Source organism: Drosophila teissieri, chromosome 2L (genome assembly GCF_016746235.2).
Source record: "Drosophila teissieri strain GT53w chromosome 2L, Prin_Dtei_1.1, whole genome shotgun sequence".
Classification (NCBI taxonomy): Eukaryota; Metazoa; Arthropoda; class Insecta; order Diptera; family Drosophilidae; genus Drosophila; species Drosophila teissieri.
In genome coordinates this window covers 17,083,528-17,109,199 of record NC_053029.1, presented here as the reverse complement: position 1 = coordinate 17,109,199, position 25,672 = coordinate 17,083,528, and the positions used below count along the sequence as shown (strand labels likewise).

General features: G+C 44.6%; 7 protein-coding genes across 11 annotated transcripts; 5 read left to right on the top strand and 2 right to left on the bottom strand.

Annotated features, from left to right (window-relative positions):
• Positions 1-1,676: 1,676 nt before the first annotated feature.
• Positions 1,677-3,094, top strand: LOC122616228. The gene is made up of 4 exons (XM_043791608.1): positions 1,677-1,866; positions 1,928-2,303; positions 2,609-2,783; positions 2,841-3,094. Exons 1-4 carry the CDS (start codon positions 1,788-1,790, stop codon positions 3,015-3,017), a joined length of 807 nt encoding a protein of 268 aa, XP_043647543.1. The 5' UTR covers positions 1,677-1,787; the 3' UTR covers positions 3,018-3,094.
• Positions 3,095-3,150: 56 nt separating this feature from the next.
• LOC122616218 lies at positions 3,151-5,768 on the top strand. Its single transcript, XM_043791595.1, has 5 exons — positions 3,151-3,302; positions 3,360-3,455; positions 3,510-3,742; positions 3,797-3,919; positions 4,023-5,768. Exons 1-5 carry the CDS (start codon positions 3,288-3,290, stop codon positions 5,653-5,655), a joined length of 2,100 nt encoding a protein of 699 aa, XP_043647530.1. The 5' UTR covers positions 3,151-3,287; the 3' UTR covers positions 5,656-5,768.
• A 599-nt stretch (positions 5,769-6,367) lies between these two features.
• On the top strand, positions 6,368-8,192 carry LOC122615939 (zinc finger protein weckle). The gene is made up of 4 exons (XM_043791129.1): positions 6,368-6,585; positions 6,649-7,536; positions 7,596-7,942; positions 8,016-8,192. The coding sequence occupies exons 1-4, from the start codon at positions 6,460-6,462 to the stop codon at positions 8,050-8,052; spliced, it is 1,398 nt and encodes a 465-aa protein (XP_043647064.1). The 5' UTR covers positions 6,368-6,459; the 3' UTR covers positions 8,053-8,192.
• LOC122615950 (leucine carboxyl methyltransferase 1) lies at positions 8,180-10,070 on the bottom strand. 2 transcript variants are annotated; one of them, XM_043791140.1, is made up of 4 exons: positions 9,671-10,070; positions 9,088-9,513; positions 8,708-9,024; positions 8,180-8,624 (listed from the first exon to the last, which is right to left on the bottom strand). In XM_043791140.1, the coding sequence occupies exons 1-4, from the start codon at positions 9,914-9,916 to the stop codon at positions 8,588-8,590; spliced, it is 1,026 nt and encodes a 341-aa protein (XP_043647075.1). In that variant the 5' UTR covers positions 9,917-10,070; the 3' UTR covers positions 8,180-8,587. The 2 variants fall into 2 exon arrangements, with proteins under 2 accessions (XP_043647075.1, XP_043647083.1); XM_043791148.1 differs by having other exon boundaries at positions 8,720-9,024; positions 9,671-10,068.
• Positions 10,071-11,502: 1,432 nt separating this feature from the next.
• LOC122611648 (neuroligin-like protein glit-1) lies at positions 11,503-18,583 on the top strand. 4 transcript variants are annotated; one of them, XM_043784884.1, is made up of 8 exons: positions 11,503-11,565; positions 13,863-14,035; positions 14,094-14,226; positions 14,705-15,133; positions 15,250-16,469; positions 16,538-16,849; positions 16,915-17,610; positions 17,719-18,583. In XM_043784884.1, the coding sequence occupies exons 2-7, from the start codon at positions 13,869-13,871 to the stop codon at positions 17,516-17,518; spliced, it is 2,865 nt and encodes a 954-aa protein (XP_043640819.1). In that variant the 5' UTR covers positions 11,503-11,565; positions 13,863-13,868; the 3' UTR covers positions 17,519-17,610; positions 17,719-18,583. The 4 variants fall into 4 exon arrangements, with proteins under 4 accessions (XP_043640819.1, XP_043640820.1, XP_043640822.1 ...); XM_043784885.1 differs by having other exon boundaries at positions 11,560-11,684; XM_043784887.1 differs by lacking the exon at positions 11,503-11,565 and adding an exon at positions 11,737-11,850.
• Positions 18,584-18,790: 207 nt separating this feature from the next.
• Positions 18,791-22,368, bottom strand: LOC122611647 (exosome RNA helicase MTR4). Its single transcript, XM_043784883.1, has 2 exons — positions 21,210-22,368; positions 18,791-21,151 (listed from the first exon to the last, which is right to left on the bottom strand). The coding sequence occupies exons 1-2, from the start codon at positions 22,291-22,293 to the stop codon at positions 19,080-19,082; spliced, it is 3,156 nt and encodes a 1,051-aa protein (XP_043640818.1). The 5' UTR covers positions 22,294-22,368; the 3' UTR covers positions 18,791-19,079.
• Positions 22,369-23,546: 1,178 nt separating this feature from the next.
• Positions 23,547-24,969, top strand: LOC122611649. Its single transcript, XM_043784888.1, has 3 exons — positions 23,547-23,914; positions 23,985-24,086; positions 24,724-24,969. Exons 1-3 carry the CDS (start codon positions 23,660-23,662, stop codon positions 24,868-24,870), a joined length of 504 nt encoding a protein of 167 aa, XP_043640823.1. The 5' UTR covers positions 23,547-23,659; the 3' UTR covers positions 24,871-24,969.
• The last annotated feature ends 703 nt before the right edge of the window (positions 24,970-25,672 follow it).

The window sequence follows — 25,672 nt, the reverse complement described above, 5'->3', positions numbered from 1 at the left end:
CGTGCAAACAATCGCTACTCACTGGCCAAAAAACAAACCGCAAAACCCAAATGTTTGTTATTTAGCATTCAAATTAAATTCATTATTTATAGATTTCGAATTATTACAAAAAGTCACTGGCGAAACATTTGTATAGGGCTAATTTGAATTACATGAAATGCTAAAAATCAAAAGCGAGACCAATTTTATCAGTTTCATGGGTGGTAAGTTTTGTTAAATTATTGAAATGAATGCAAATTGCATTCCAGCCAACCGAAACGTTATGAATTGTCAAATCTCAAATTGGTTTAAATTCATTTGTTAGTAATTAGCGTTAAAAACATATTTAATATTATACTAATTGTGAAACTTGTTGCTAATCAACCAACAATATAAAATGTATAAATATAGGCGCTGTTATATAAATATTGTGTTAAGCCAATTAAAATTAATATACATACTCGTATATGTATATGTGCAAATGTAAGCAGTTACAATGCCATCACAGTAACTAAACCATTATTATTAATTTGCCATTCGGGTATCAATGTTAATTTCAACATTTCTATGAAAGTCACGACTTAGGCGCCTATGCAAACCCCCTCTAATGGGCATACACCTGCCGCTCGAAAAGTAATCAGACTTTACAAACAACAAATTAAACAGCCTGTGCTTTACTCGAGTACCCTGACTATCAGATACCCGTTAATGGAAGGGCGAGAGAAATGTAAAAGTTCTTTTGCTATTAGGTAACTTTAACTTTTTGTTATCGTGAAACTCTAACAATCCGATTTAAAAAATTGTTGGCACGAAGATGAACATGAAGACTATTATAAATAACACTGAACAGATTTAAGCGTTATGGATATTTGTGGGCGTTTTAGTGGGCGTGTCACATTTTTATAACAAACTTGCGCTGCATATGCGTCAATAGAATCGGCTTAGTCTCAGGTTTTTACATAGTTCCCAAAATCTAGACAGATATTTCGGTTTATTACAAATCAACTCAAAAAGAGCTAAATAAAAAAATTACTTAAATGGGGTATATAGATGGAAAAGTATCACATACATAACATTATATAGATCTGTAGATGAAGCAACACGTTGTGGCCGCTATTATGAGCAGACAAGGGGCATTATTAAGTCACGTAGCATCGTGTGTAACTGACACTTTCTTCAATTATCGTACTTATAGTTTCCTTTCGCGTGTTGACTACTTTTTCCGCTTTTCGACTTGACTTTTTCTCAACGCCAGACTCCTTCGCCTTGCCGCCTTGCGGGTTAATTGAATTGTGGCTAAGATACGTGGTCAGGTCAAGTTGATAACTCCAGCGAAGAAGACGCCTTTGCAGCAGTGGAGGTCATCGGTCTGAGTGCCTTTGGATTTGTAAGCTTTGAGTTATGCTGTTTAAAACGTCAGTGATTAAATACCATTCGTTTATGGAGGAGTTCGTAATTATAATTATTATGTAAGTAATTAATTTGAGTTACGTTTTTTAAAGATTATATTTACATATTAAAAGCAATAAAGCACCAAAGAAGCCAAGTTCAAGCCGACAACTAGGTATATATTTCTGAGCGATTTAGAACCATTAGCAATTTGAGCACGCGCCGGTTATAAAGCAAATAAGACATCTATGCCAAATCGCATTTCGTGGATATTTTAGTCAGTGAGCGTTGTTTGCGTTGCGAGTGCGGATCGTTTGCGGATTAATTGGGTAAAAGTGAAACTTCTGGCTATTGAAAGCAATCGATCAAAATTCTAAAATACCTTTGGACGATATTTCGTTCAAAATTCGAAGCCTAAAATGCTTTTCCTCACCGCCCGAGTCGATCACACGGCCGAGCAGATTTTCAAAATTAATCAACTCAGGCAGCTGGTGGAGAGTAAGCTAAAAATGGTGTGTGTGAAATCCTCGATTCGATCACCCAGGCGAAACTGTTTCAGAGTGCGAGGATCTAAATGTGGGCACCGAGGACACGCTGCTGACCAAGTTCCTGCACTACACGCGCTGGGACACAATCAAGGCCTACCAGGCCATACACGCCTACTATGAGTTCAAGATGCGCCATCCCACCTGGGTGGCCCGCCACCCCATTGAGCACTATCGTCAGCTCTTCTACGGCACCCACTGCCGCTACGTCATGCCCCAGGTGGATCGCAATGGACGGGTGCTGGTGGTCTTCAAGACGGTGGATGGGTTCCGGGACTACCCCGACTATCTGCAGAGTCTCGTCGAGATGGACGACCTGATCTTCGAGTCGCTCCTGCTGCTCCCACATGTCCAGCAGAATGGGATAACGGTCATTTGTGATCTCCAAGGGTGGGTTATATCGTATACATTTAGATCAATTCTTTATTCCTGTTTATTCTTACACATTTGTTAGATGCTTTTATGCTAAATATTATCTTTGGTATTGTTATTATTTTTATTTGTATTTTCAAATGTTTTTAAAAATATTTTCCAGGCATAAGTTTGTACAGTTATTTTTTTAAGATTATGATGATAATGTGAATTGAACATTTCTAAGACAAATGATATAATTTGAACAATTTTATCACCGTTCATTTTCTTATCAAAAAGACTGTCTTCATGATTTAACAGTAATCTCTATTGTTACTTCCCAGGACAACCCGAAATTTTCTGCGACAATTTTCACCAGCATTTATGAAGGTGGTGAACGAAAAGAACGGAGTTCTGCCTTTCAGTCAGCGTATCGTACATATAATACAACGCGGTTTCCTGATGCACGTAACCTCCACTTTGTTTATGCCCTTCATGAACAAGGAATTCAAGGAAAAGGTAATACTGACATACACGAGGTTTCAACTGGTTAACTCTAAATGCGTCGCTTTAAAGATCTTTACCCACGACGGGCGACATCTTAGCAAGCTCCGCGAAATGGTGGGCTACGAAAGTCTACCCGCGGAATATGGAGGTCCTGCGACGAACGTCCTGGATACGAACTTGATATTCAATCACTTGAGCCAAAATGCGGAGTATCTGGAAAAGCTGCAGACTTACGGAAAGATATAGAAAAATATAAGAAACTATTGTTTACTATTTTATAAGTATTTCTGAACATAAACCACATATAATGCCTATTAATAATTATAACAAAATCTTTTGAAAAGTAACAGCACGCAATTAGTAAGTTGGCAACGCGGTTTTGGAACTATCGATATGCGATAGGCGGTAGTGCATTTGGTCAGTAAGCCGGCGGGGTTTTCTGTTATCGGCTGTAAGGTATTATTGTTGTGAAATTTAAAAACATAGTCGAGTCCATTAGACAAATAAAGTTTTTTGATGGCGTCTAACAAGGTGAGTTTACAAATTATTGCACTTAGCATGTAATAAACTGCATACTTTCATTTCCAGGAAAGCCTTATAATTGTGCTGGATGTGCGAACATGTGCCGCCGAAGAAGTGAAGCTGAAATCCGCAAAGTGTGTGGCTGAGATTCTTAAGGACAAGGTGTGGGAAATACCTTGGGAGTTCAGTGCATAATGCTAACTGAATCCATTCCAGATCGTGTGCGATAGGAAGGACTACGTGTCGTTCGTCCTGGTGGGTTGCGACACCAATGAAAAGGAACCGGATGCTGCTTCTCACCCACATGTGGTCCCCTTTGGTGATCCAAGGCTTTGCAGCTGGCAGTTATTGCTTGACTTCTTCAAGTTTGTAAATAAGACGGCCTGCGAGGAGGGAGAATGGCTAAATGGTCTTCAGGCGGCCCTGGATCTGCAGCAAACAGCAGCCTCGTTGGTAGCTTAACTTATACTTAAGCATCTTATTTTATGGAATATTCCTTGCAGCTTTAGAGTCGCCAGGCGAAGGATTCTCCTGCTCTTCGATTTCAACGACTTTCCACAGGATTACGAAAAGTTCAACGAAATCACGGACGAATTGCTTACCGAAAACATTGAGTTAATTGTGGGGTAAGAGTATTTATTTTATTCAAAGCAGTACACTGTGTAACTAGACAACAAATGTATCTTTTCTAACCAAATATTCATTCCTTTGAACGCTTAATTCATTCAGAACGCACAACATAGCCTACGTAGACAATGCCGAGACCTCTCAGCCGCAGGCCATCTTCAACTTTTCGCGCAAATGCGGCCCCGATGAGCTGAAGAACCAGAAGCACGTCCTCAGCCTCGTTCCCCGCTGCAATGCCACGTTGTGCAGCTTCAAGGAAGCACTGCATACCGTCTTCAAGGTGACCAACCGACGACCCTGGGTGTGGAACGCCAAGCTGAGCATCGGCAGCAAGATCTCCATTAGCCTGCAGGGCATTATCGCCATGAAGAACCAGACGCCTGTGAAGCTGGTAAAGGTCTGGGCGGAGAAGGACGAGATAGTGATTCGGGAGACTCGGCATTTTATCAAGGGCACCGAAGTCACGCCGCTGCCGGAAAATCTGATAACTGGTTACATGCTGGGCGGCACTCCGGTGCCATATGACGAGGCCGTGCTGGAGCCAAAGGACCCACACCCGCCTGGTCTGCACTTTTTTGGGTTCATCAAAAGGAATGCCGTACCGGATGAGTACTTCTGTGGCGAGTCCTTGTACCTTCTGGTACACCAGAAGCAGAACCAATCTGCCGCGGTGAAGTTGGACGCTCTGGTGCGCGCGCTCGTTTGTTCGGATCGAGCCATCCTATGCTGGAAAATATTCAGCACCAAGTTTAATAGACCGCAAATGGTTGTGCTGCTGCCTCGCCTAGCAGACGATACCCATCCCGCTACATTGTATATGCTGGAGGTTTCCTACACGTCTCAGCACCACTTCTGGGATTTTCCCGCACTACGAACCGCCAAGACGGAGTGCAGCGAGGAGCAGCTAGATGCCATAGACCAGTTAATCGATAGCACCGATCTGGAGTGCACACTGCGGGACACGCAGCAGCCACGTCCGTGGGCGCAGAATGATCTGCTGCCCTTCGACGCACTCCCCAGCATCTTTGAGCAGAATGTTATGGACATCCTAGAGCGCAAGGTTATCCATAATAACAACAAGGATGACGTAGCGCTTAAGGACAAGAACTTCGTGGATGTATTTTGGCGAGTGCCAGAACCCCTGGAGGAGAAGTCAAAGAGAGCGGCCGCCACTGTAAAGAAGCTATTTCCATTGCGCTACAGTCGCGCCTGGCAGGAAAAGCTCCTGGCCAAGGAGCAGGCAGAGAATGGTGTGGCAGTCAAACCGGATCCAGCTGAGAAGGAACTCCCGATGCCATCAGACGGTGTTGGCTTGATCGAACCTAGCTCCGATTTTAAACGAGTCCTGGCCAGCGTTTGCTCCATCGCTAATGCCACTGAGCGGGATGCCCGCTTTCAGGGGCTGGCTGCCGATACCCGCGTGGTGATCATCACACTGCTGGAGCGCAAGAAACAGAACATTGAGCAACTGGGCGAGATCATCACCTTGTACCGACAGAGCTGTATAGATTTCAACACCTTTTTGGAGTACGACAAGTTCGCTGAGGAGCTGAAGAAAATCACGCTGGCCAGAAATTGCAGCGGATTTTGGCAAGACGTTATGGTGGACAAACAATTGGGCCCCTTGGTCCTGGGCGAGCTAACGCTGGACGACGAATTGGCCCTCAAGGCCTATTACACCATCGAGAATTGGGCGGAAAACGAGGCGACCGAGATGGAAGACGTTGAGATGTAGTGTATCATTCCATTTTGTAAATATTAAGCAAATGTGTTAGCATCCGTTTTTGGTTTATCCAGTTTATGCAGTTCTAAGTTTAAGTTAAATTATTATAATATTAATATAAAATCATTATCTAGAAACTCATTTGCATGATTTAAAAAAGGTTTAAATCCCTGGGAAATTGCGGCTTTACTTTCATGATATTCAGTAAAAGGTGCTGTTTAACCTGAACAACGTCCATACTTCAGCGTCATCACAAATCATTATTTTTTTTTAATATTGATTTATTGATATTATTACTTTTTGGGATTATTTTTCTATGGCTCTCTACCATCCGATATATGTGGAAACCCTTTTAGTAGTTAAAGTGAGAACATTAGTTAGAACTAAAGCGTATGCATTTGGAAACCATTACATTAATTGGTTTTTCAGATTTTCCTTTTGGAAGATGCAATTTATTCTTTATTGGTGAATTGAAGAAAATTTATTGCTATGACTTTTACGAGAGATAGACGAGAACTAAATTTTTTAAATCTTAAGTTACCTATACATAAATTAATATTAATAATTAATACGTAGATTGTTAGTTCCAAACAGTCACCTTCCAAATTCAAAATGAGGACATTTTGAAAATAGCCGCAACAACTTGTTGTTTTGGATTTATCGATATCGTGAAAATCATCGGATGGCGTTTAACATTTAATCGGTTTTGGTTTCCGCACCAATCAGCTGACTTTAATCGGCGTTCGTAAAGTACAATTTAGTCAAGATCCGAGGGCATACTGTGCTAAACTGTTGGGTTTCTGTTGAGGATTAGCCATGGGAGTTCCCACGAGCGATTGGATATACTGGTGTCGCCTGTGCGCCCGCGACGACGTTGTGTACAAAGTACGCGAGCGGGACGACGATCTGGTAAAGATCATCAGCAAATGCTTTGATGTAGAGGTAGGTTATTATTCGTTGGCACAGCATCCAGAAATCTGATACATTATTTTCCCACACACGCAGATGACCCTCGAAGAACCGGAACTGGGCAGCATGTTGTGCGAGGAGTGCTACGCAGTGATTGGCCAGCTGGTCACCTTCTCGGAAAGCGTTAGCAAAGTGCAAGCAATTTTTGAGCTCCTACGACACTCGGATCCGCAGGATAGCCAGGACTTGGACGCACTGCGTCTGGAATATGGCCTTCCGCCGGCTTGCAAGCAGGAGCTTGAGTTCCTGGACATTGACGATCCGGAGGACAGGTGTTCCTTGGTCGAGGAGCTAACGATATCAGAACATTCCACATCTCCGTCTCCAGATTTCAATGTACAGCCCGTTCGGAGACGAGCTAATCTAAAACAGTGTAAATCCGAACCTGAAGTGGCACCCTTACCTAAGGCATCAATACCTGAAGTTCAAACAAATCGCGGTCGCAGGCAACAGAACGTTGTTAGTCGAAATTCGGAGATGTACAGTCCAGCCGATTTGGATGATGACGAGTCCATCCCAGACGAAGATGAGGCCCTATCACCGCCGCCTTTGAAACGGAAAAGAGGCAGACCCAAGGGTACAAGCAAACAAAAAAGGCTGAACGACAGCGAGAAATTAACTTCTCAAGAACCAGACGACAAGACATTCGAATTGAGCATGTCGCCCCAAGAGGATCGCTCCCAAAGTTCGCCTTTCGTCGACTTCACCTGCAAAGCCTGCGACGAGACCTTTATGTCCTTCATGGCTCTGCGCAGGCACAAGCACGACATGCACGGCGGTCCAAAGAGGTTCGTTTGCGACCACTGCGGAAAGGGCTTGAAGACCTTCACATCGCTGGTGGAGCACCAGCTGGTTCACACGGATGAGAAGCCCTGTATATGCCCCGTATGCAATGCTGGTTTTAAGAACAAAGCCAGGCTAAGGGTAGGTAAACGAATAATCTTGTGTCCTACTAAATCATGTCATTTTCATATTATTTCTAGGTGCACAGCCAGACACATGGTGAGCCCAAGTTTGAGTGTAATATCTGCGGCAAAAAACTGCAGACTCGGGCGATTCTTAACAAGCACAAGTATGTGCACACGGAGGAAAGACGCTTCAAGTGCGAGGTTTGCGGCAGCGGCTGCAAGAACTCCACGGCCTTGAAGATCCATCTCCTTGGACACACAGGCCTCAGACCTTATGTATGCAAATATTGCGGGAAGGCGTTCGCCAGCAACACCAACTGCCGCTCTCACAAATGGAAAAAGCACCCGGAACAGGCGGCCAAGGAGGATGAAACCGAATCTTCGCGTATACCAGTGCCAACATTGGAGGAACTTCGGGCGATGTAAGCAGCAGTCCTTCACAGTTATTACAATCATATTGTTTTACTTAATTTTGGCCTACACCTTTAATTGCAGAACTCGCGAGATGGCGAAGGTCAAGAAGGATGATTAGAGCGTAAACATTTAGTTGGTTAACAAAACTTTACACTATAGACCCGTATAATTGTTTAATTTCCAGTGCGCCGTAATGTGTATCCCCAGGTACATTTATATTTACACTTCATTAAACACTACTGCCGTTTTTGCAATTAAGTTGGTTTTTAATTAGTTTCAAGATACATTTACACTTTAAACGCACACTTAAATTGGGGAATGAATGGATGGCGTATTGATCACCTCTCAATATTTTGTGCCATAACTCGGTGATAAAATAGTAAATATTAAGCGATTAAATAATAAAAATGTAACAAGAGAAAAAATATAAGGAACAACTAAAATAATACAAGTTAGATCATTTGTGAGTGGGTCTGTGTAAGATAAATATCTAAACATGTTTTGATTTCGATGGTTTTACTATAATTATTTGCTGTTTAGTTTAACACGTTGAGAAGCAAAATATTTTGGCATGGCCTTCCAAACAGAGCAAAGAGTCAATAAATAGGGCATCCAAGTAGGTTGGCTCTTTATTCCTTCCTCCCTCACCACTCCTAGTCAATGTTCAGGGAGGACATTAACTCTTCGACGCTGCGTGGAAATATAAGAAAAGAAGTCATTTTGATTAACCGGGAATAGTAAAAGGACGCTGTCAGTTAGGTACGAATGTTTACACTGGCACGCACGTGATATCTATGTCCTGGAAGGCCACGCCCAGCCAGGCGACCACCAGGCAGTAGTGCTGGAAGAGCTGAAGCAACAGTTCACCCTCGTCCAGCATTTCCAGCCGCTCGATGCGCTGCCTCTCAGCCGCCGAGATGCTCTCGTACACCTGCACCATGTCCCAGGCACGGGCGCCAGTCCAGCCGCTGTCCTTAAAGCGGTTCCTCTGCGTATCCAGCGACAAGCATGATTCTACGCCGGCCAGGCTGCAGCCCCGTCCGCGCAGATTGTTGAGCATCACATCGCCGAAGCGGTCGTTCATGTTGACCTGCAGCGGTCAAAGAATTGTATACATGACATGGATGAGAAACAAACAGGGGCACAAGCTAACCTGCTCGTAGTTGACGAAGACGGCTGCTTGGAACTTTTGCGCAATCCATTTGAGCAGGTTCCGGCAGTTTTGCGCCTCGATATAGACCAGAACGCACTCGGCGAGGAATATGGTGGGCAGGGAGTAATCAACTTCTGCCTGCTGCAGCTTGCTGTCCACCTCGTCGAGGTTACGCAGGTCAACGCCCATCAGGTGGTAGCTGGGTCCGTGCAGATCTGTGGGACTGAGCCGCACCTCTCCATCCTCGTCGTGAATCCTGGCTAGCAGGGCCTTGTTGCGCTTGATTGTATAGCACTTGCGGGCGGTGACCGTGGGAAAGTCCAGCTCTATGAAGTTCTTCACCTGGTGGGCGGTGTCCCTCAGCCGGAAGTAGAGTGTGTCGAATCCGCAGCCCAAATTAATGATCTGGCAGTTTCCCGAGGTTTTCTGTACGGACAATGGGTGGGAGACGGTTAGGGCAAGGTCAGACTGGCATGGACATGCGCGGTGTCGAGGGCATGACGGGCACGGCCTTGATGCAGCAATGCAACAGGATGACCTTGGCACGTGCCAGACAGTTGGGAGCCGCGGCAGATGAACTGACCTTTAGAAACTTCTCGACGCACATCTCCACGCCCTTGACCCGGGCAAAGTAGCCGCGATTGATCTCCGGCGCCTTGCGCTCCTGATTGCGCACAAAGTACCCGATGTAGTCGTCCTTCCAGTAGCCCAAGCGCACCGCACATCGCTTGCAATCGCTGGCATCGTCGTTGGTGGCTATCACAGCCTCATCGCACGGATGGAACTTGTGCGTCGAGCCGGCAATTCCGGCCGACGCTGGCGGCTCCATGGCTCTGCGGTTTATGTGCTCGGTTGTTTCCAGTTGGGTCCTTATTTACAATTAGCTCCTGCGGTGACCACGAGTTCCAAAATCCTTGTTTTCCTGTTTAGAGTTTTTTCTCTCTTGAAAACAGCTGCAGAAGTCGATAGGCGATAACTGTGTGCAGTGTTGAGTAGCTCTTGGAGCCTGGCCGATAGATAGGCCGACCAATAGCTCGATTAGTGATGGTTTGGCGCGCACCTTTGAAATATGACAAAGAACAAAAGTCACAAATATTAAAATATAATGCGTATATAACAACTTTAGTAAAGTTATATTGCATTTGTTGTATCCATATACGCAGTTTTGTGTCATACTATAGAAAACTATATAATATTACTTTACAAGCAACAGATAATTTTCAGGAATAACAAGGTTTAGGTTCATAATGTCGTGCTTATCTTTCTTTTTTTCATTTAGAATCCGGGGCAAGTCCAAATCTGTATCCACATCTGTTATATATAGATTTCAATCCCAATTTGACAAGTATTCTTGTAACACGCTTTCGGGTTAACTGCCAGTTTTTGCTCCTCAGTAGTACAAATGCAGTTTCTCTTTAGCCTAATTGACTTAAGCACTTCATTAATAAAGTAAGGGTCAACATTGTAAACAAAGCGTCTCAGTGCTCAAGTGCTTTAATTGCTTCCCGCATCTTTGACATCGGAAGCTCTGCCGCTCGGGTTATAATTAAAATTAGCAGCTACGCCCAGCAACCCGCTCAATAAGCCGGGGTCAAAATGTGAACCGATCGCCAATTGGCTTCGCGGTGCGGAGCTCGAAGCGTGAATCACGACCCATCCATCCATCGTCTGGGCCGCCGTCCTATATAATAGAATTCAATTAGAAATTATGCAAAATTGTATTCCGTTTTGTCATGCAAAGATAAATCATTACTCTACTTTATCCAGAACGGCTTCCTTTGGATGACAAGACTTTAATTTGTTAATAATTACTCACTTGGCCCTTTTTTGTTTCAGTAAGTGTTAATAAAATAGAAACATTACTCTTATCATAGTATTAATTCTGATGGCTTGTTGCATAACTTTATGCATTACTTTATTCTTAAAATTATATAACCAAGTCTTACTGTAGATATTGGTTTTAAAGATCACAAAAACTTCACTAAACTGAGCTTTAAAATGGTAAATATTTAATATTTTTGAGTGTTATTTAAACAAAATTATGTGCACGATATAGTTTTCTCCATCGTATCCATATCTGTGGAAGATAATATTAAAGTTACTTTTTTATTATCATTTTTGAAGATGCTTTATAGACTTATGTTTGTGATATGTTTATTTTTAATGCTTTTGCTGATTATTTATTATTTGCGATTACTTGATTTCCCCGATCTTTTATTAGTGAGCCCCTCTAACAGGGCGCCCCGATCTGCTGCCCCACTCCGCCCCTGTGGAACCACCCGAAGCACCCACGCCAAGTCGAGTTCCGCTCCTGCTCAGCTGGCAGAGCTGGCTCTCTTCCGATTCGGATTGCGTTTGCTTTTGGGTTTGAGTTTGGGTTTGGGTTTGGGCTTGTGTTTGCTTGGCACGTCAGTTCGTCGGCAGCGTTCGAAAGAGTCGGTCGGTCGGTTGGTTGCGTTCTGGCGGTACTGCGCACAGGTGAGAGTTCGGAGCGCAGAGGCATTTAAAGCTGCGCGCGCCCAATACAACGAAAGAAACGGTTGGCCAGGTGTACGTGTATCTGTGTGCGAATCGTTGGTAACAGCCGGCCACTGAGTGTGAGTGTTAACTGAGTTTCGTGCGTTGGTGTGCGTGAGAAGTGGTTTTTTGACGGCACATTGCGCTTACCTGCCTTACCTGAGTTTCAGTCTCCGACTCAAAAACGGTCATTTCAGCTGCGTTACGTTTTTTCTCGTCTTGTATTCAGTCTTGTTTTTGGTTTTGGTTGGTGTTTTTTTGTTTGTTACCTTTTCGGGGCGTTGGCTAAGAAAGTTATTGTGAGTGAAAAACGCACAAAAGTTGAAACTAAAATGCAAGTGGTAATGGTTGGAAAATCGCGATTAGATAGTGAAATGACGGTTAGAAGCCGCAACAAGTTGCCACGGCAACGTCATCAATTGGAGCATAACTGTAAAAACAGTGAGATTAGGCCACACAGAAAGAAAATATCAACAGCATTAGCAACACAAAACATAAAGAACAAAGTATTTCAAAATAAAACGAACTCTAAATATCTATTCATATTTGAATTCTATAAAAAAAATAAAATAAACAAATGTAGAAAGATAAAAACTAACTTTAAATAATATAAACTACTCAAAAATGGTCTCTAAACCCATTCTGAACTACCGGACTACTACTATCAAATTGATTTCATAGTTCAATGCATAGTCATCTAAATATCCGTAGAACATGGTCAAAAGTGCATCCCATTCTTTTCTGTGCATTGGTAGCAACAACACCTGTGTAGTGGGCCAACACACAGATACACACACGGCCACAGAGATAGGCACGCACACAGGCGCACCTGCGCTTCACTTTCAGCGTTATCGTTGCGTTTATTGTTTGCTTTGGTGATTGCGAAAAAGCATACTTCTACAAATGATTCATCCACGGGCAACAGCAAAAGCACCAGCAACAGCAACAAACGCCATCGAAATTTCGACACGAAATCCGATCTGAAAGTTCCCATCCAGTTTCGTTATAAACGGCACAAATACTTTTGTGCAGGCGTTTGCACTTCCGTAACTTTTTTAGGAACCCTTCGAGGGTTGAGCCGTCCTATCACCGAATAACCGGGTAACTTGAGGCGTCCGCAGGCAGGTTAATGCACCCGTACATGTACGAGTCCTTGTGCCACATTTCACACACTCGCAGTCAGTACAATAGCACCAGGCTTACCCACATCTCATGCATGTTCTATGGATATTCGAATAGTCATCTCCATTTTTTTGGCCCGACCTGTACCTCTAAATACATAGTGCAACCAGGGTAACGACGGCTCTGTTGCATCGATACAACATGGACTGCATTGGCAATCAAATGCCAAGAGCAAAATTCATACACAGACAGTTTTGGAGTAGCCAGGTGTTTATATTTTCTCACTTTTTCTTTTGCGGCATTTTCACACGTAATAGGGGTTGGATTGGCCGGAAACGCCCGACACAAATATATTAATAATGAATTTTTTATTAATAATCAGTCTTTATGACTTCACTTCTTAGAATGTTCGACAGTAGTTCATTTCCTTTCCTTAAGATTGTTTGCTAGGGCCAGATCGATTTGAAGACTTGAGTCATGGTCCAGCGAATTCGGAAAGCCAATTGACCAACATTTTCTCAAACCATTCACTGGCCACCCAATGGCTCACACCATTTTACACCGATGACCTTTCTCTATTATCGGTGCAATTAACCCATTGACGCCGTTCCCAAAAGCCCAGACAAGGCACGTAACACTCAGTGTATGGGGTCTCTCCACTCGACTCCACACTGAAGTCGCATTTTATGCTGTAACTTATTTTTAGCGCGTTTTTCGAGTCAGCATTCAAACGGGTTTGTCGGTCTCTCGGCCTCTTCTAATGCCGGAATGGATTGGAGTGCCAAGAAAATTGAGCCAGCAACGTAATGGAAAACCAGTTTGGTCACTCTTACTGGAACTCAGAGCCGAGATTTGTTTTCATTCTGTTTGTTTATAGTAATTCAATGTATGTAGTTTTTGGCTGGCCGTCAACGTGATCGGAAACCATTGTTGATGTATTGACAACATGGAAAATCCATAATATGCGCGATGAACTACTTATATTATTTACATAAGGGCAAGAAAAAAGGAAAATCAAAGCGTACTCAAAAGAATAAATTTCTAAAGAGAGCAATCAAACGTTTTCAGTAATTCTGTAAGAACTCCCATTGCTCATTTTGAATACTTCTCTTTACCCCTTTTTTTACTTTTTCTAGGTCACCATGATGCACAAATTGAAATACCGCGATAAATTAAAATGGCTTCTAGCGCTTCTTGTGCTGGTCAGCACTTGTTTTATTCAGACAAAGGGACAGACAAGAGACCCCAGGTTTTATTCCCGTCCGGGCGTTGACTACCATTGGCCAAATCCAGGGGATCCGGATTACAGGTGAGTCATGGTTTCCGTTCGACTTATCAGCTCTTGTACTTACGTTTCATTCTTACAGAACCTACACGTTCAACGATCGCCGATATGGTCACTATCAGCCCAATGGCTATGGAGCCAACTATCCGGGCAGAAATCCCCCTGGCCAATATCCCCAGGGAATGCCGAATGAAGATCGCTTTCGATTCGACCCGGTAAGCAGATAATCAAATAGGTTAAATTTAACTGGAAATAAATGTTAAACTCTACCCAACCCGTGAATCCATTGAAAAACGGACTGTCCATTTTGTGATAAAAAATATACGTCATTGTGTAATAATTCAGCTGTTGAACTAATTAATCTAGCTTTGCAAAATGAGCCAAATATTCTATGTTGGGTGCAAACTCGCGCTTTATCAATTAACTTTCGTGACACAAAAAACTGACCCCCATACCAAAGAACCGTGCCGAAAGATCCGTAAGCGAACAATGCCAAGTCATTGAGAGAGGGAGTTTGTCCGATCAAAAGATCGTCCCAATATCAAAGCAATAATCTTAATTAAGTTTTCATGCCATCGCGACTTAATCAATTACACATGTCGCCCATTCACTGATCGGCTCAGAGTCTCTATTTGTTCCACCATGTGAAATGGGCTAACGATGGTCTCATATTTCCCCTATTTCCCATCGCAGAACGATCCGAATGCTCGGACCCAGTTTCCGGGAGTGCTGGCCGGATGGCGAGAGGACTTGCAGGGCAAGCAGCGCCGGGATTCGTTGACCCTGGAACGGGATGTATTCGTGACCACAAACTATGGCCAGGTGCAGGGCTTCAAGGCGTACATGTACGACAACCCAGACCCCAAGTCCTTCTATCGTCCCTACCATTCCACCGTGGACCGTGTGATGGGCGAGTGCTCGGTGTTCCTGGGCATCCCCTACGCCCTGCCGCCCACTTTCGAGGGCAGGTTCAAGCCACCCCGCGTCCATCGAGGCTGGCAGCTGCTCCAGGCCGTCGACTTCGGACCCGCCTGTCCCCAGCCTGTGCGGTATACGGGAGCCACAAAGGGAGTCATGGACATGGACGAGGATTGCCTCTACTTGAACGTGTATTCCCCAAAGGTAAGCTTGAACTTTAGCTTATTTGACCATTATTTCTAACAGCTTTAGAGGATCATAGGAATCATAAGAACCTTTAATTGAAATAACTAATAGAACATTTTTTTTTAACTTGTTAGACTGGGGCTGGTGTGGCCCAAAAGTACCCTGTAATGGTGTATATCCATGGGGGCGAGTTCATCCGTGGAGCCTCCAACCTATTCCAGGGCCATATTCTGGCCTCGTTCTACGACGTGGTGGTGGTGACCCTGAACTACCGCCTTGGTGCTCTGGGATTCCTTTCCACTGGTGATGAGAACTCGCCCGGGAACTATGGAATCCTCGATCAAGCGATGGCGCTGCGTTGGATCTATGACAATATTGAGTTCTTCAACGGTGACCGGAATGCCATCACTCTATTTGGTCCGGGAGCGGGAGGCGCCTCCGCTGGTCTCCTGATGGTGGCGCCACAGACGCGGAACATTGTGCGCCGTGTGATCGCGCAGTCCGGATCGGCTCTAGCGGATTGGGCCCTGATCCAGGACAAGTATCGCGCTCAGAACACGAGTCGCGTGCTGGGACAGCTGCTGGGCTGCTCCATCGAATCCTCATGGAAGTTGGTCAACTGCCTGCGCACTGGACGCAGTTTCTACGAGCTGGGAAACGCCGAGTTCTCCCCCCAGGTGGGTAGCTTCCCATGGGGTCCAGTTCTGGACCACAACTTTACGTTGCCCGGCGACGATTGGTACGAGGGATGGCGCGAAAAGGACTGGCGTTTCCTCACCCAAACGCCGGAAACCCTCATCCGGGCAGGAAAGTTCAACCGGAATATTCAGTACATGACGGGGGTGACCACACAGGAAGCGGCCTTTTGTGTGGCCCAAAACGAATCCTTAAGTCCGTACTATGAACTAGATGGACGCTTCTTTGATCAGAAAATAAGGGAACACGTTTTCCGCTACAACTACACCCTCAATCCGAACGGAGTTTACGAGGCTATCAAGTACATGTACACCTTCTGGCCGGATCCCAACAATAACACCATAATCCGGGACCAGTACATCAACATGCTGAGTGACCTGTACTACCGGGCACCGGTGGATCAGATGGTCAAGCTGATGTTGGAGCAGAAGGTACCGGTCTATATGTACGTGCTTAACACCACCGTGGAGGCACTGAATCTGCCACAGTGGCGGAAGTATCCACACGACACCGAGCGCTATTTCCTCACCGGAGCTCCCTTCATGGACACCGAATTCTTTCCCAAGAAGGAGCACCTGCAGCGCAACATGTGGACGGACAATGACCGCAATATGAGCCACTTCTTCATGCAGACATACTCGAATTTTGCCAGATATGGGTAAGTAACTACACGGAATGCTACTAGTACTATGCCTACATAGCTAACACAATGTGCTTAAATTCCAGCAATCCGACGCCGCAACAGGTGCTAGGCATGCATTTCCAGAGAGCCTATCAGGGAGAGATCCGGTACTTGAACATCAACACCACGTACAACTCCTCCATCCTGCTCAATTATCGGCAGACGGAGTGCGCCTTCTGGACGCAGTACTTGCCCACAGTGATCGGCGTGCTGGTGCCCACCTATCCACCCACCACGGAGTACTGGTGGGAGCCCAAGGAGCCGCTGCAGATCGCCTTCTGGAGCATGTCCGTGACCTGTTTCTTCCTCATTGTCTTGGTGGTCATCTGCTGCATCATGTGGCGCAATGCCAAGCGGTAAGATTCGGCTGAATATATCACTATACCATAACATAATCTAACATCCCAACTCCAATTTAAAGCCAATCGGATCGCTTCTATGACGAAGACGTCTTTATCAATGGGGAGGGCTTGGAACCTGAAGCGGATACGCGTGGAGTCGACAACGCCCATATGGTGACCAACCACCATGCGCTGCGCTCTAGGGATAATATCTACGAGTACCGGGACTCTCCATCCTCCAAAACCCTGGCCAGCAAGGCGCACACGGACACCACCTCGTTGCGCTCACCCAGCTCGCTGGCCATGACCCAAAAGTCCAGCAGCCAGGCGTCCCTTAAATCGGGGATCTCGCTCAAAGAAACCAATGGGCATTTGGTGAAGCAAGCTGAAAGGGCAGCCACGCCACGATCCCAGCAAAATGGTTCCACGGCAAAGGTGGCGGCTCCTGTGGAAGAGAAGCGTCTGCTGCAGCCACTTTCCAGCACGCCCGTGACGCAGCTGCAGGCGGAGCCGGCTAAAAGAGTTCCCCCCGCCGCCAGTGTCTCGGGCAGCAGTCGGAGCACCACTCCGGTGCCCTCTGCCCGCAGCACAGTGCACACCACGACAGCCACCCTGAGTTCCCAGCCAGCGGCTCAGCCGAGGAGGACCCAGCTGGTGGAGGGAGTGCCTCAGACTTCCGTATAAGTAACCGCTCTCTAAGCGCAGGATGCGCTTAGGGAGTCAGCCGAATCGTCCAATTACAGAGCCAATCAACCATCCAGGAGGAAGAACACCAGGTAGGTCGTATTCCTTATGACTTGGCTCTAATACAATACATCTTTCGCGGTATTGTTGATCTCAGTATAAACAATCACATTACTTACCAAAAATCTTTTTTCTTACAGTTCCGCCTGGGATTTTAATTAAAGTAAGTTAGTTATTTCCGAAATGTGTACGTTTTATTTTGTATTTATAATAGGTAACAGATCTTTGAGATCTCAGTTTTGAGTTATAGTTTAGGAAAACCTGTCTTTCTAATGCCTTACTTTTAGTTTACTTGTTCGTAAGTTTGATAACCCAACGAATACAAATCCATATCAATGACATTCCATAGCCTTATAATCGGCCTTCACGTGTATATATAGAATTTAAATGTACAATAAGAAGTATTTTAATCTAGGAATTGTAATGAAAACTAAAAATGTTTTTTGTAACAAATATTGAGCTTAACTTTTAAAAAACTCCCTTTTAGTGGTATTATTATCGAATGAAATTTCCAAAAGGGCATACATTTTAAATGAAATATTATAGAAATAAATAAATTTACGTAATTAAAAATAATGCATTACATTATTTAAAACCTGCTATTATTTAATACAAAATTCATAACATTGTCGCGTCCCGTATCATAAGAATATCATGTTAACCATAAGATCCTAGCCACTCCCACACATCATCAAGAGCAATACCTACAGTGCCTTAATTTCTGGTAATTGTCCTCGATGGGCTCATCACTAGTTCTCCATGAACAGTGTCCTTCATCCATGTACCCACTAAGTGTGCCTTTCATACATACATAAATGTACTCCTAGTTATATAGTTTCTATATGTTTCGTGTGTCGCATATAAGCAAAAAGACCATACAAAATCAGTGTGAACCGTCCAATAACTTTATGTTTTCAACAGTATTGTGTACATTGTTTTTCTGTATATATCTTCATGTGTTACACGATGGAAAGCATAAAGTTTTAAACACATTTTATGTTTATATGTACTTTAGATAAGATTAATGTATTTGTCCATTAATAAATATTTTTACATTACTCGATGTTGTCTTCTCATTTAATTTGAAAACATAGTTACAAATATGACCTCACTGTTTCACGAACAGAGAATGGAACCTTACCAATGTATTTATCTTGGCTTTGAAATAAAACAAATGGTATTCCTAGGTAAATTAGTGTTAGATCTCATGGTCTTATTTATTTAATCCACGGGTATGATATTAACATTCTAATAATATACAAAGGTTATCGGCTTCAAAAAAGTCCGGATTTGGCCGATATTTTAACCAAAGAATAATTGCAAGGTTCGGAAATCTTACAGTAAAGTTATTCGTTTCTGTTTTTGTTTCTCATAAGTAAATCTATAATCAAACATTAGGCTGGGAAACAGCTCAATGGATCTTAGAAACAACTTCGATTCCAATAAAATACGATTGGAATGGAAGTGGAAGTTGGGCCTTAAAATAGATTTTCCTAAAATCTTATAGATACAACGACGCGGCAAATACAATGTCGCGCTTGAGCAACCTTATTCCTTCGGAGAACTTGTTTTCCAGGTCAGTGTTGCCAATGGTTTTCGAGGCCTGACACATCTGACGCAGAAGCTCCTCCAGTCGCCTCATGCATCGGATGATGGAGCCTTCGAAGATGTCGGTCATCTTGCAGACCGCAAGAAAGCTGGAGCCCTTGCACCACGCCAGCACCACGTCCATCAGGAAGGGCTTAAATTTGTCCACGTACGTATCGGCGTCCAGATCGAGTTTGCATTCCGTGGACACCTTGGCAATGCGCCGCGCCAGATCCTGCATCGAGCGCAGTGGTCCCGATAGCTCCGTGGCGCTTTTCACGGACTCGCTGGACTTCTCGTCGCAAACAAAGCAGGAGAGGAGAGCCACGGCTTGCGGAGCGGTGAGGTCGTTAAATACTCCGTTAAAGATCATCTCGGTCATGAGGAGTTCATCCGCCGAGCTCAGTTCGCAGGCAACACGGCCCTTAAACTCAATGACGTCGCCAGGCTTGCAGTAGCCCATGCGCCGAAGCACACGCTTGCGATGCTTCAGCTCCTCCATCTGCAGCAGACTGCGGGCAGCCTTTAGCTCGGCCTTGAGGTCTTGCAGTTGCGATTGCAGCGCTACCTTGTCCTGGTACCGCCGGTGGATGCGCTCCAATTCCGGTGACTTGTGCAGCGGATGCTCCTCCAGTCGCGTCTCAAATTGGGCAATGGTATTGACAATATCGCGGAACTCTCGGTCTTTGATGTTCATGTCATCGATGGGATTGAGGACCGGTGGTCCCTTGGGGAATCGTTTCTTTGCCTCCTGGATGGTCTTCAGCACGGCTCGCCGATTGTCAGCACTGCGCAGATCGTTGGGGAAGTACACGCGAATTGAGCTGATCTGGGTGATGAGGGTGTGGGCCACCGGCACCACCTCCATGCATCCACGTTCGTTCGGTTTGCATGGCTCCGTGTCGCCGGTTTTGGCGGCCGCTTCACTGACGTGCAGTAACACATCAATGGTGACGCTGGGCTCACACTTCAAAGGGTTCTTGCGGCTTTGGTCTTGTTTCTTAAAGTTCAGCACAATCCCCCAGTCGTACTCTTGGGAGCCGGCGGCCACCTTGACCAACCTACCAGGCTGTAGAAACGGCAACAGGTATTGGGGCTTCGTTATCCACTGTCGAAACTGCTTGCCGTGCTGATCCAGCTGGGAGCGTATGTGATGGTAGGAGGCAATGTTGTGCTCGTCCTTGATAGTCAGCTTATTCAACTCCAGCGTCTTCTGCTCCACCTGGTCATGCAGCCCGGGCAGTGCAGCTTGATTCTGGAATTGATAGAAACTGCGTTCCAGCATATACTCCGGATTGATTTCCTCCACGCGAAGCAGATTTAGCACCATATTGTATGTAAGATGGAAGGCCGAATTGATTGGATCTGCCTTGCCCTGAACAATGTCACGACCAACGGCCGGCGAAACTTTTTCGTCGATCATGAGAATGACGATGCCCTTGTCATCCAATCCTCGACGACCGGCACGTCCCGCCATCTGGATGTACTCGCCAGAGCTGATCCATCGGAAGTCCTTGCCATCGAACTTACGTGGAGCCGTAAATAGCACAGTTCTAGCCGGCATGTTAAGGCCCATGGCAAAGGTTTCGGTGGCGAACAAGGCCTTGATCAGACCTTCGCCGAACAGAATCTCTATGGTCTCCTTCAGAATGGGCAGCAGACCGCCGTGATGGATGCCAATGCCTCGACGCAACAACGGCAATACGTTTTCCACCTGGGGCAGGCGACGATCCTCCTCCGAGAGCACGTCCATGGCATTGTTGAACACCTCGTCGACTAGTTTCTTTTCGTCCGGAGTGTTGAAGTCCAGCTTGGCCATCTGCATGGCATAGATCTCGCAGTCCTTCTTGCTGAACGAGAAAATAATTACCGGAGCAAAATTGCGCTCCATGATCATCTTGACGATTTTGAAGATATTTGTTTGTCCGGCATTGGTTCCTTTAATGCCACCATTGCGTCCTTTCTGATCTCCTTTCCCAGCCTCACCTGAAAAAATGGAAGTTAAACCAAGTTTGGAATAGTTTCTTTTTTATCCTTGATTTACCTGCATTGGCTAGCACTGCCATTGCAGTGGTGAAGTTGTCCTCCTTGAACTGCCCCTTTTCGTCGACGATAAGATGGATGCCATCGCCTCCGGCCGGGAAGATGTAGTGCTGCAGAGGAGTGGGACGGTAGTCAGTGTAGACCACATGACATGGCTGCTTGTGCAGGTGGCACACCCACTCTGCGAACTGCCGAGCATTGGGAATAGTGGCCGAAAGGAAGACATATCGCACGTTGTCTGGCAGAAGGATGAGCGTTTCTTCCCAAACGACGCCGCGCTCCTTGTCGCGCATGTAGTGAATCTCGTCGAAGATCACCCACCCCACCTCGCGCATGATCTCGCTTCCCCGGTACAACATATTCCGCAGAATCTCGGTGGTCATGATCAAACAGGAGGCCGATGGATTTATGGTCACATCACCGGTGACCAGACCCACGTCCTTAAATTCGTCAGTGAATTCGCGGAACTTCTGGTTGGACAGAGCCTTGATGGGAGTGGTGTATATAACCCGCTGCTTGGCGGCCAATGATTTAGCTATGGCATACTCCGCCACCACGGTCTTTCCGGCTGACGTGTGGGCGGAAACCAGGACACTCTGGCTGTTGTCGATGCACAGAATCGCCTGGCGCTGGAACGGATCGAGCACGAAGGGGTACTCCTTCGCAGGCACGCCGCTGAACGGCTGTAGGGGTATGTACTCCTGGTCGGGATGGGCGGCAACCTCGTGGGTGCATGACTTGGGCGCGTCCAATAGGTGGGTCACAATCCTGGTCCGCAGGGCTTCCAGAGCCGCAGAATCATCCAAATCGATGGTACGAGTGGGTTCATCATCTGCGTCGTCGTCATCCAACGCACCCTTTGACTCCTCCTGCCTCAGACGCTTTGTGGGCTCCTCATTGTCTTCCCCTTTATCAACTCCCTCCGATTCTTTGGAGGATTTCGCGGAAGCGGTGTCCTCCGCTTGCCGTTTGCTGCCCTTTTTGGCGCCACTGCTTCCCGAGGGCTTCTCCTCCGGATTAAATACCGGTGGCGGCACCGCCGGCGACTCTTCATCAAAACAGTCGAACAGCTCTTCTATATCCATGTCTTAATCCGTATTTACTGTCTGTTTGTCTATTTTTACGAACTATTTCAACGCACGCCGCAAAACATGTGAAGAGCCGATAACACGATAGGAATTGTTATCGATTTTACAGACCAGCGTCAGTGACGACCATGTATCTATTTTCAGGGAAAATATACTAGCTATTTTTGAAGTACTTAACATTATTTTAATTAAAACGCGTATTGTACTTTATTATTCAATTATGCTATTTCGATATCCTCAAATTTAATTTGCAGGATATACGGTCATTATAATAAATGTTGTGCATTGAACAGTCAAACATTCGGTTAGCGCAGGCTTTTTCTAAGTAGCTATATACATATTGGCCCGAAAATAACCCGCACCTTGCACCTTAAGCAGCTTCCACCAGGCAACAGAGCAGCGCCAAAATGACAAAGTAGTTAATGCTGATTATTTATTTGCTGCGGAGTGGGTAGGACACGACTGAACCAATCGGTAATAAAGCCTGCCTTTTATAGTATTCGAATTTAGCTGCACTTATAAAAATCTATCCTAGGATTCTGCGTTAATGCATTGCAATTTATAATAATGTTTATAACAACGGTTCCAAAAATCTTGTAATCTAAAAAAGGACAAATTAAATTGCACTTTTAAGAAAGAAAGCTAAGATGCAAATAAAACGAGTAAATCTGGATGTGAATTGCGATGAATGTATCACTGTCTGTAAATCGATTTACAAACCTTTTTTAATTGGGTTTTATAGAAGTAAATGGGTGATATACAAAATTTTTTTTGTATTTGCTTAGATAAAGGCGCCTGTTTTGTACTTTGGGCATCTTTTAATACCGTTGCAGAATTTAGTTGACAAGTAGAAAAGTGTATTTTGCTTCATCGAATAGTAAATAAATATAAATAAATGTATATGCTGCGAATTGTCGAAGCTAGCTTCCTTTCGTGTTGAATTTGAAATGGTATTGTCGAGATACGAGCGCGAGGTAGAAAATACCTTTTGTTTTTGTTAACATATCGATTGAAGAAAAATATAGAACAAGCCAAACTAATTTTGAAGTAAGTGAGCAAGTAATCGTGACCATGCTTGTGGCATATCGGTAGAGAATATAGCATATAAGGGGTACTGACGCTTTCTCCTGCCTGTTGCATACTTTTCAGCGGATCTAGTATACCCTCGTAGAGTAACGAGTAACGGGTACGAAAAAGAACACAGCTCGGTTGCTGGCGGAGCAGTTTCTGGTATATTTGAGAGTGCGGCCACACTGGCGGCAACAGCTGTTCTGTTTTTCCATTGTCGCTGCCCGATTAAATTATACAATTGTTGGCGTTTTCCGACGTCCATATCGCAGAGTCCACAAACAAACGGTGCAAAATGGTAGCTGGTGGTGCCTCGGAAACGGGCGGCGTGAAGCCGATGGTCATTGCGGGCCGCATGGTGCGGGAGCGGGAGCGACTCATTGGCATGTCGGCGGAGGAGCGCGCCTGGCGCAAACAGTGGCTGAAGGACCAGGAGCTGCACCATGGACCCCGCAAGGTGCCCGCCCTGGAGCTGGAGCTGAACAACCCCATCAAGCGCTTCTACCGCGCTCCCCTGGACAAGGTCTGCAATGTTTTGGAACCCGTCCTGGTGAGTTATTGTCGTGGGTATTATGTAATCACGTTTTTGACCGGAGGAGTATCCGTTCCCTCGCCTGCAGGGCTTCCAGAGGGCGTTCACTGTGCGCTACTGGACCGGAAAGGCTCTTCTCGCCCTCACCGGAATCTACGCCGGCGCCTACTACTTTAAGTACAACCAGAATGTGAGTAATGGGCCAAGGATTCAAGTTGGCTAAGCCATAAGTCATTCCATGCGAACTGATGCCTGATACCGAAGGATAATAGATCAACTAAAATTAGTTACACAAGAAAAGTGTAGTCGTAGGGAAAATAATTTCAGGTTCAAAATATGCCAATCAGAAAAGAATTTCCTCATACAATGACGGTCTAAAATTAAAAATCCAATTCTAAAACACCATTTAAAGAAATTAATATATGTTCATAATTGTATTCAAGCATGTACAAAAGCAAGGACATAAGTATTGACTCTAAAGCTATAAACCTTGAAAAACCTTAAAAAAACCGCTTAAGCTTTTATCAGTGGATATTTTATATATTTTAAATTGGAAGATTGGACTAATTTACTTTATTAGGCTCATAAAAATCTCTTAGTATATATAATGTCAACGAAAGCTGTACAAGCTATCAAAGCCATTCCAAAGTTAAGATAGTCTTGGAATTTACATTCGTTATTCGGTAAATTAAGGAAATTCGTTAAAATTCCTGAGGCCACAAGCCTATATAAGCAAGTCTATAACATAGCCTTCCTTCAACAAATTAATGCTTCATCGTTTATACTATATAACTATAGCTAAATGAACGCCTAACCTTTTATTTAAGGATTGGACCCGGAAGGGCGGCTTCCGTGTGATCCACTCGCGCAAGCAGTGCGTGCCTGGAGATGAAGGCTATCCCAAGGTCTCCGATCGATCGGCGCCATCCGATTACGCGGCTCGCGGATTCAAGGAGTCGCCTCTGAAAGCTTGAAGATCGTCCCCGAGCTGGCTTAGTGATTTTGCTTAAGTTTGAAACGTAAATTAATAATATCAAAACAAAAATCGCAATAAATATGGAAACGAAAACACAGAGGAGGAGATTGAGAGTGGATTGTGGTTTTGCCATGGCTTCGCTGCTGAAGACGAGGTTTTTCTGCTGCGCTTGCCGGATATTCTTTTTTGGCTGTTACTCTGCCAAAAAGCAACCCTAGCACTTTGGCGGTGTGCTCAATTCGCTGAAATTGTTAATTATCGGCAGCTTTCTTTTATTTGGTTTTTCGAGCTGACGAAGAAACCAGGCAGCGGTCGAAGCTCAAAGAAAATGAGATTTTCTAATCAGGTGTGGCACTTGGCATTTAATCAAATCAACAACGTCCAAAAACGTAAATAATAGTAAAATTAAGTGAAAAAGTGGGCATCAGCAGTAATTAAATCATCATTGTACTCATTGGTGTATTTTTTTTGATTAAACTAACAAACCTTTTAATTTTGAAAAATAATACATTTCGCCTAAACTTCATGTTTGTGTACGGAAATTTAATATCAATCGTGATTAAGTGAATTGATAAAAGAGTACTAAAAAGTACAGGTATATTAAGAAGTGATTAATTGAAAAATACATTTTTAAAACCTAAATCAATTAAAACTGAAAAATAATTATAAGATATAATTTTATATAAATAATGTGGATTTTTAATCTTCTGAAGAACTACCCCATTAAAATTCTGTTAATAACTATCAAAAACTAAATTAACATATGAAAATTAGCCATGAAGCGCTGCAAAGAAAAATCT

Coding starts and splice junctions, on each gene's coding strand:
- LOC122616228 (XM_043791608.1), top strand. CDS start 1,788: ATGCTTTTCCTCACCGCCCGAGTCGATCACACGGCCGAGCAGATTTTC. Junction 1,867..1,927: donor ACTCAGGCAGCTGGTGGAGA/GTAAGCTAAAAA, acceptor AAACTGTTTCAG/AGTGCGAGGATCTAAATGTG. Junction 2,784..2,840: donor ACAAGGAATTCAAGGAAAAG/GTAATACTGACA, acceptor GTCGCTTTAAAG/ATCTTTACCCACGACGGGCG.
- LOC122616218 (XM_043791595.1), top strand. Junction 3,456..3,509: donor CTGAGATTCTTAAGGACAAG/GTGTGGGAAATA, acceptor AATCCATTCCAG/ATCGTGTGCGATAGGAAGGA. Junction 3,920..4,022: donor AACATTGAGTTAATTGTGGG/GTAAGAGTATTT, acceptor TAATTCATTCAG/AACGCACAACATAGCCTACG.
- LOC122615939 (XM_043791129.1), top strand. CDS start 6,460: ATGGGAGTTCCCACGAGCGATTGGATATACTGGTGTCGCCTGTGCGCC. Junction 6,586..6,648: donor GCAAATGCTTTGATGTAGAG/GTAGGTTATTAT, acceptor CCACACACGCAG/ATGACCCTCGAAGAACCGGA. Junction 7,943..8,015: donor TTGGAGGAACTTCGGGCGAT/GTAAGCAGCAGT, acceptor CTTTAATTGCAG/AACTCGCGAGATGGCGAAGG.
- LOC122615950 (XM_043791140.1), bottom strand. CDS start 9,916: ATGGAGCCGCCAGCGTCGGCCGGAATTGCCGGCTCGACGCACAAGTTC. Junction 9,514..9,670: donor GCGTCGAGAAGTTTCTAAAG/GTCAGTTCATCT, acceptor TTGTCCGTACAG/AAAACCTCGGGAAACTGCCA. Junction 9,025..9,087: donor TCTTCGTCAACTACGAGCAG/GTTAGCTTGTGC, acceptor TGACCGCTGCAG/GTCAACATGAACGACCGCTT.
- LOC122611648 (XM_043784884.1), top strand. CDS start 13,869: ATGATGCACAAATTGAAATACCGCGATAAATTAAAATGGCTTCTAGCG. Junction 15,134..15,249: donor TGAACGTGTATTCCCCAAAG/GTAAGCTTGAAC, acceptor TTAACTTGTTAG/ACTGGGGCTGGTGTGGCCCA. Junction 16,850..16,914: donor ATGTGGCGCAATGCCAAGCG/GTAAGATTCGGC, acceptor TCCAATTTAAAG/CCAATCGGATCGCTTCTATG.
- LOC122611647 (XM_043784883.1), bottom strand. CDS start 22,293: ATGGATATAGAAGAGCTGTTCGACTGTTTTGATGAAGAGTCGCCGGCG. Junction 21,152..21,209: donor GGCAGTGCTAGCCAATGCAG/GTAAATCAAGGA, acceptor CCATTTTTTCAG/GTGAGGCTGGGAAAGGAGAT.
- LOC122611649 (XM_043784888.1), top strand. CDS start 23,660: ATGGTAGCTGGTGGTGCCTCGGAAACGGGCGGCGTGAAGCCGATGGTC. Junction 23,915..23,984: donor ATGTTTTGGAACCCGTCCTG/GTGAGTTATTGT, acceptor CCTCGCCTGCAG/GGCTTCCAGAGGGCGTTCAC. Junction 24,087..24,723: donor ACTTTAAGTACAACCAGAAT/GTGAGTAATGGG, acceptor CTTTTATTTAAG/GATTGGACCCGGAAGGGCGG.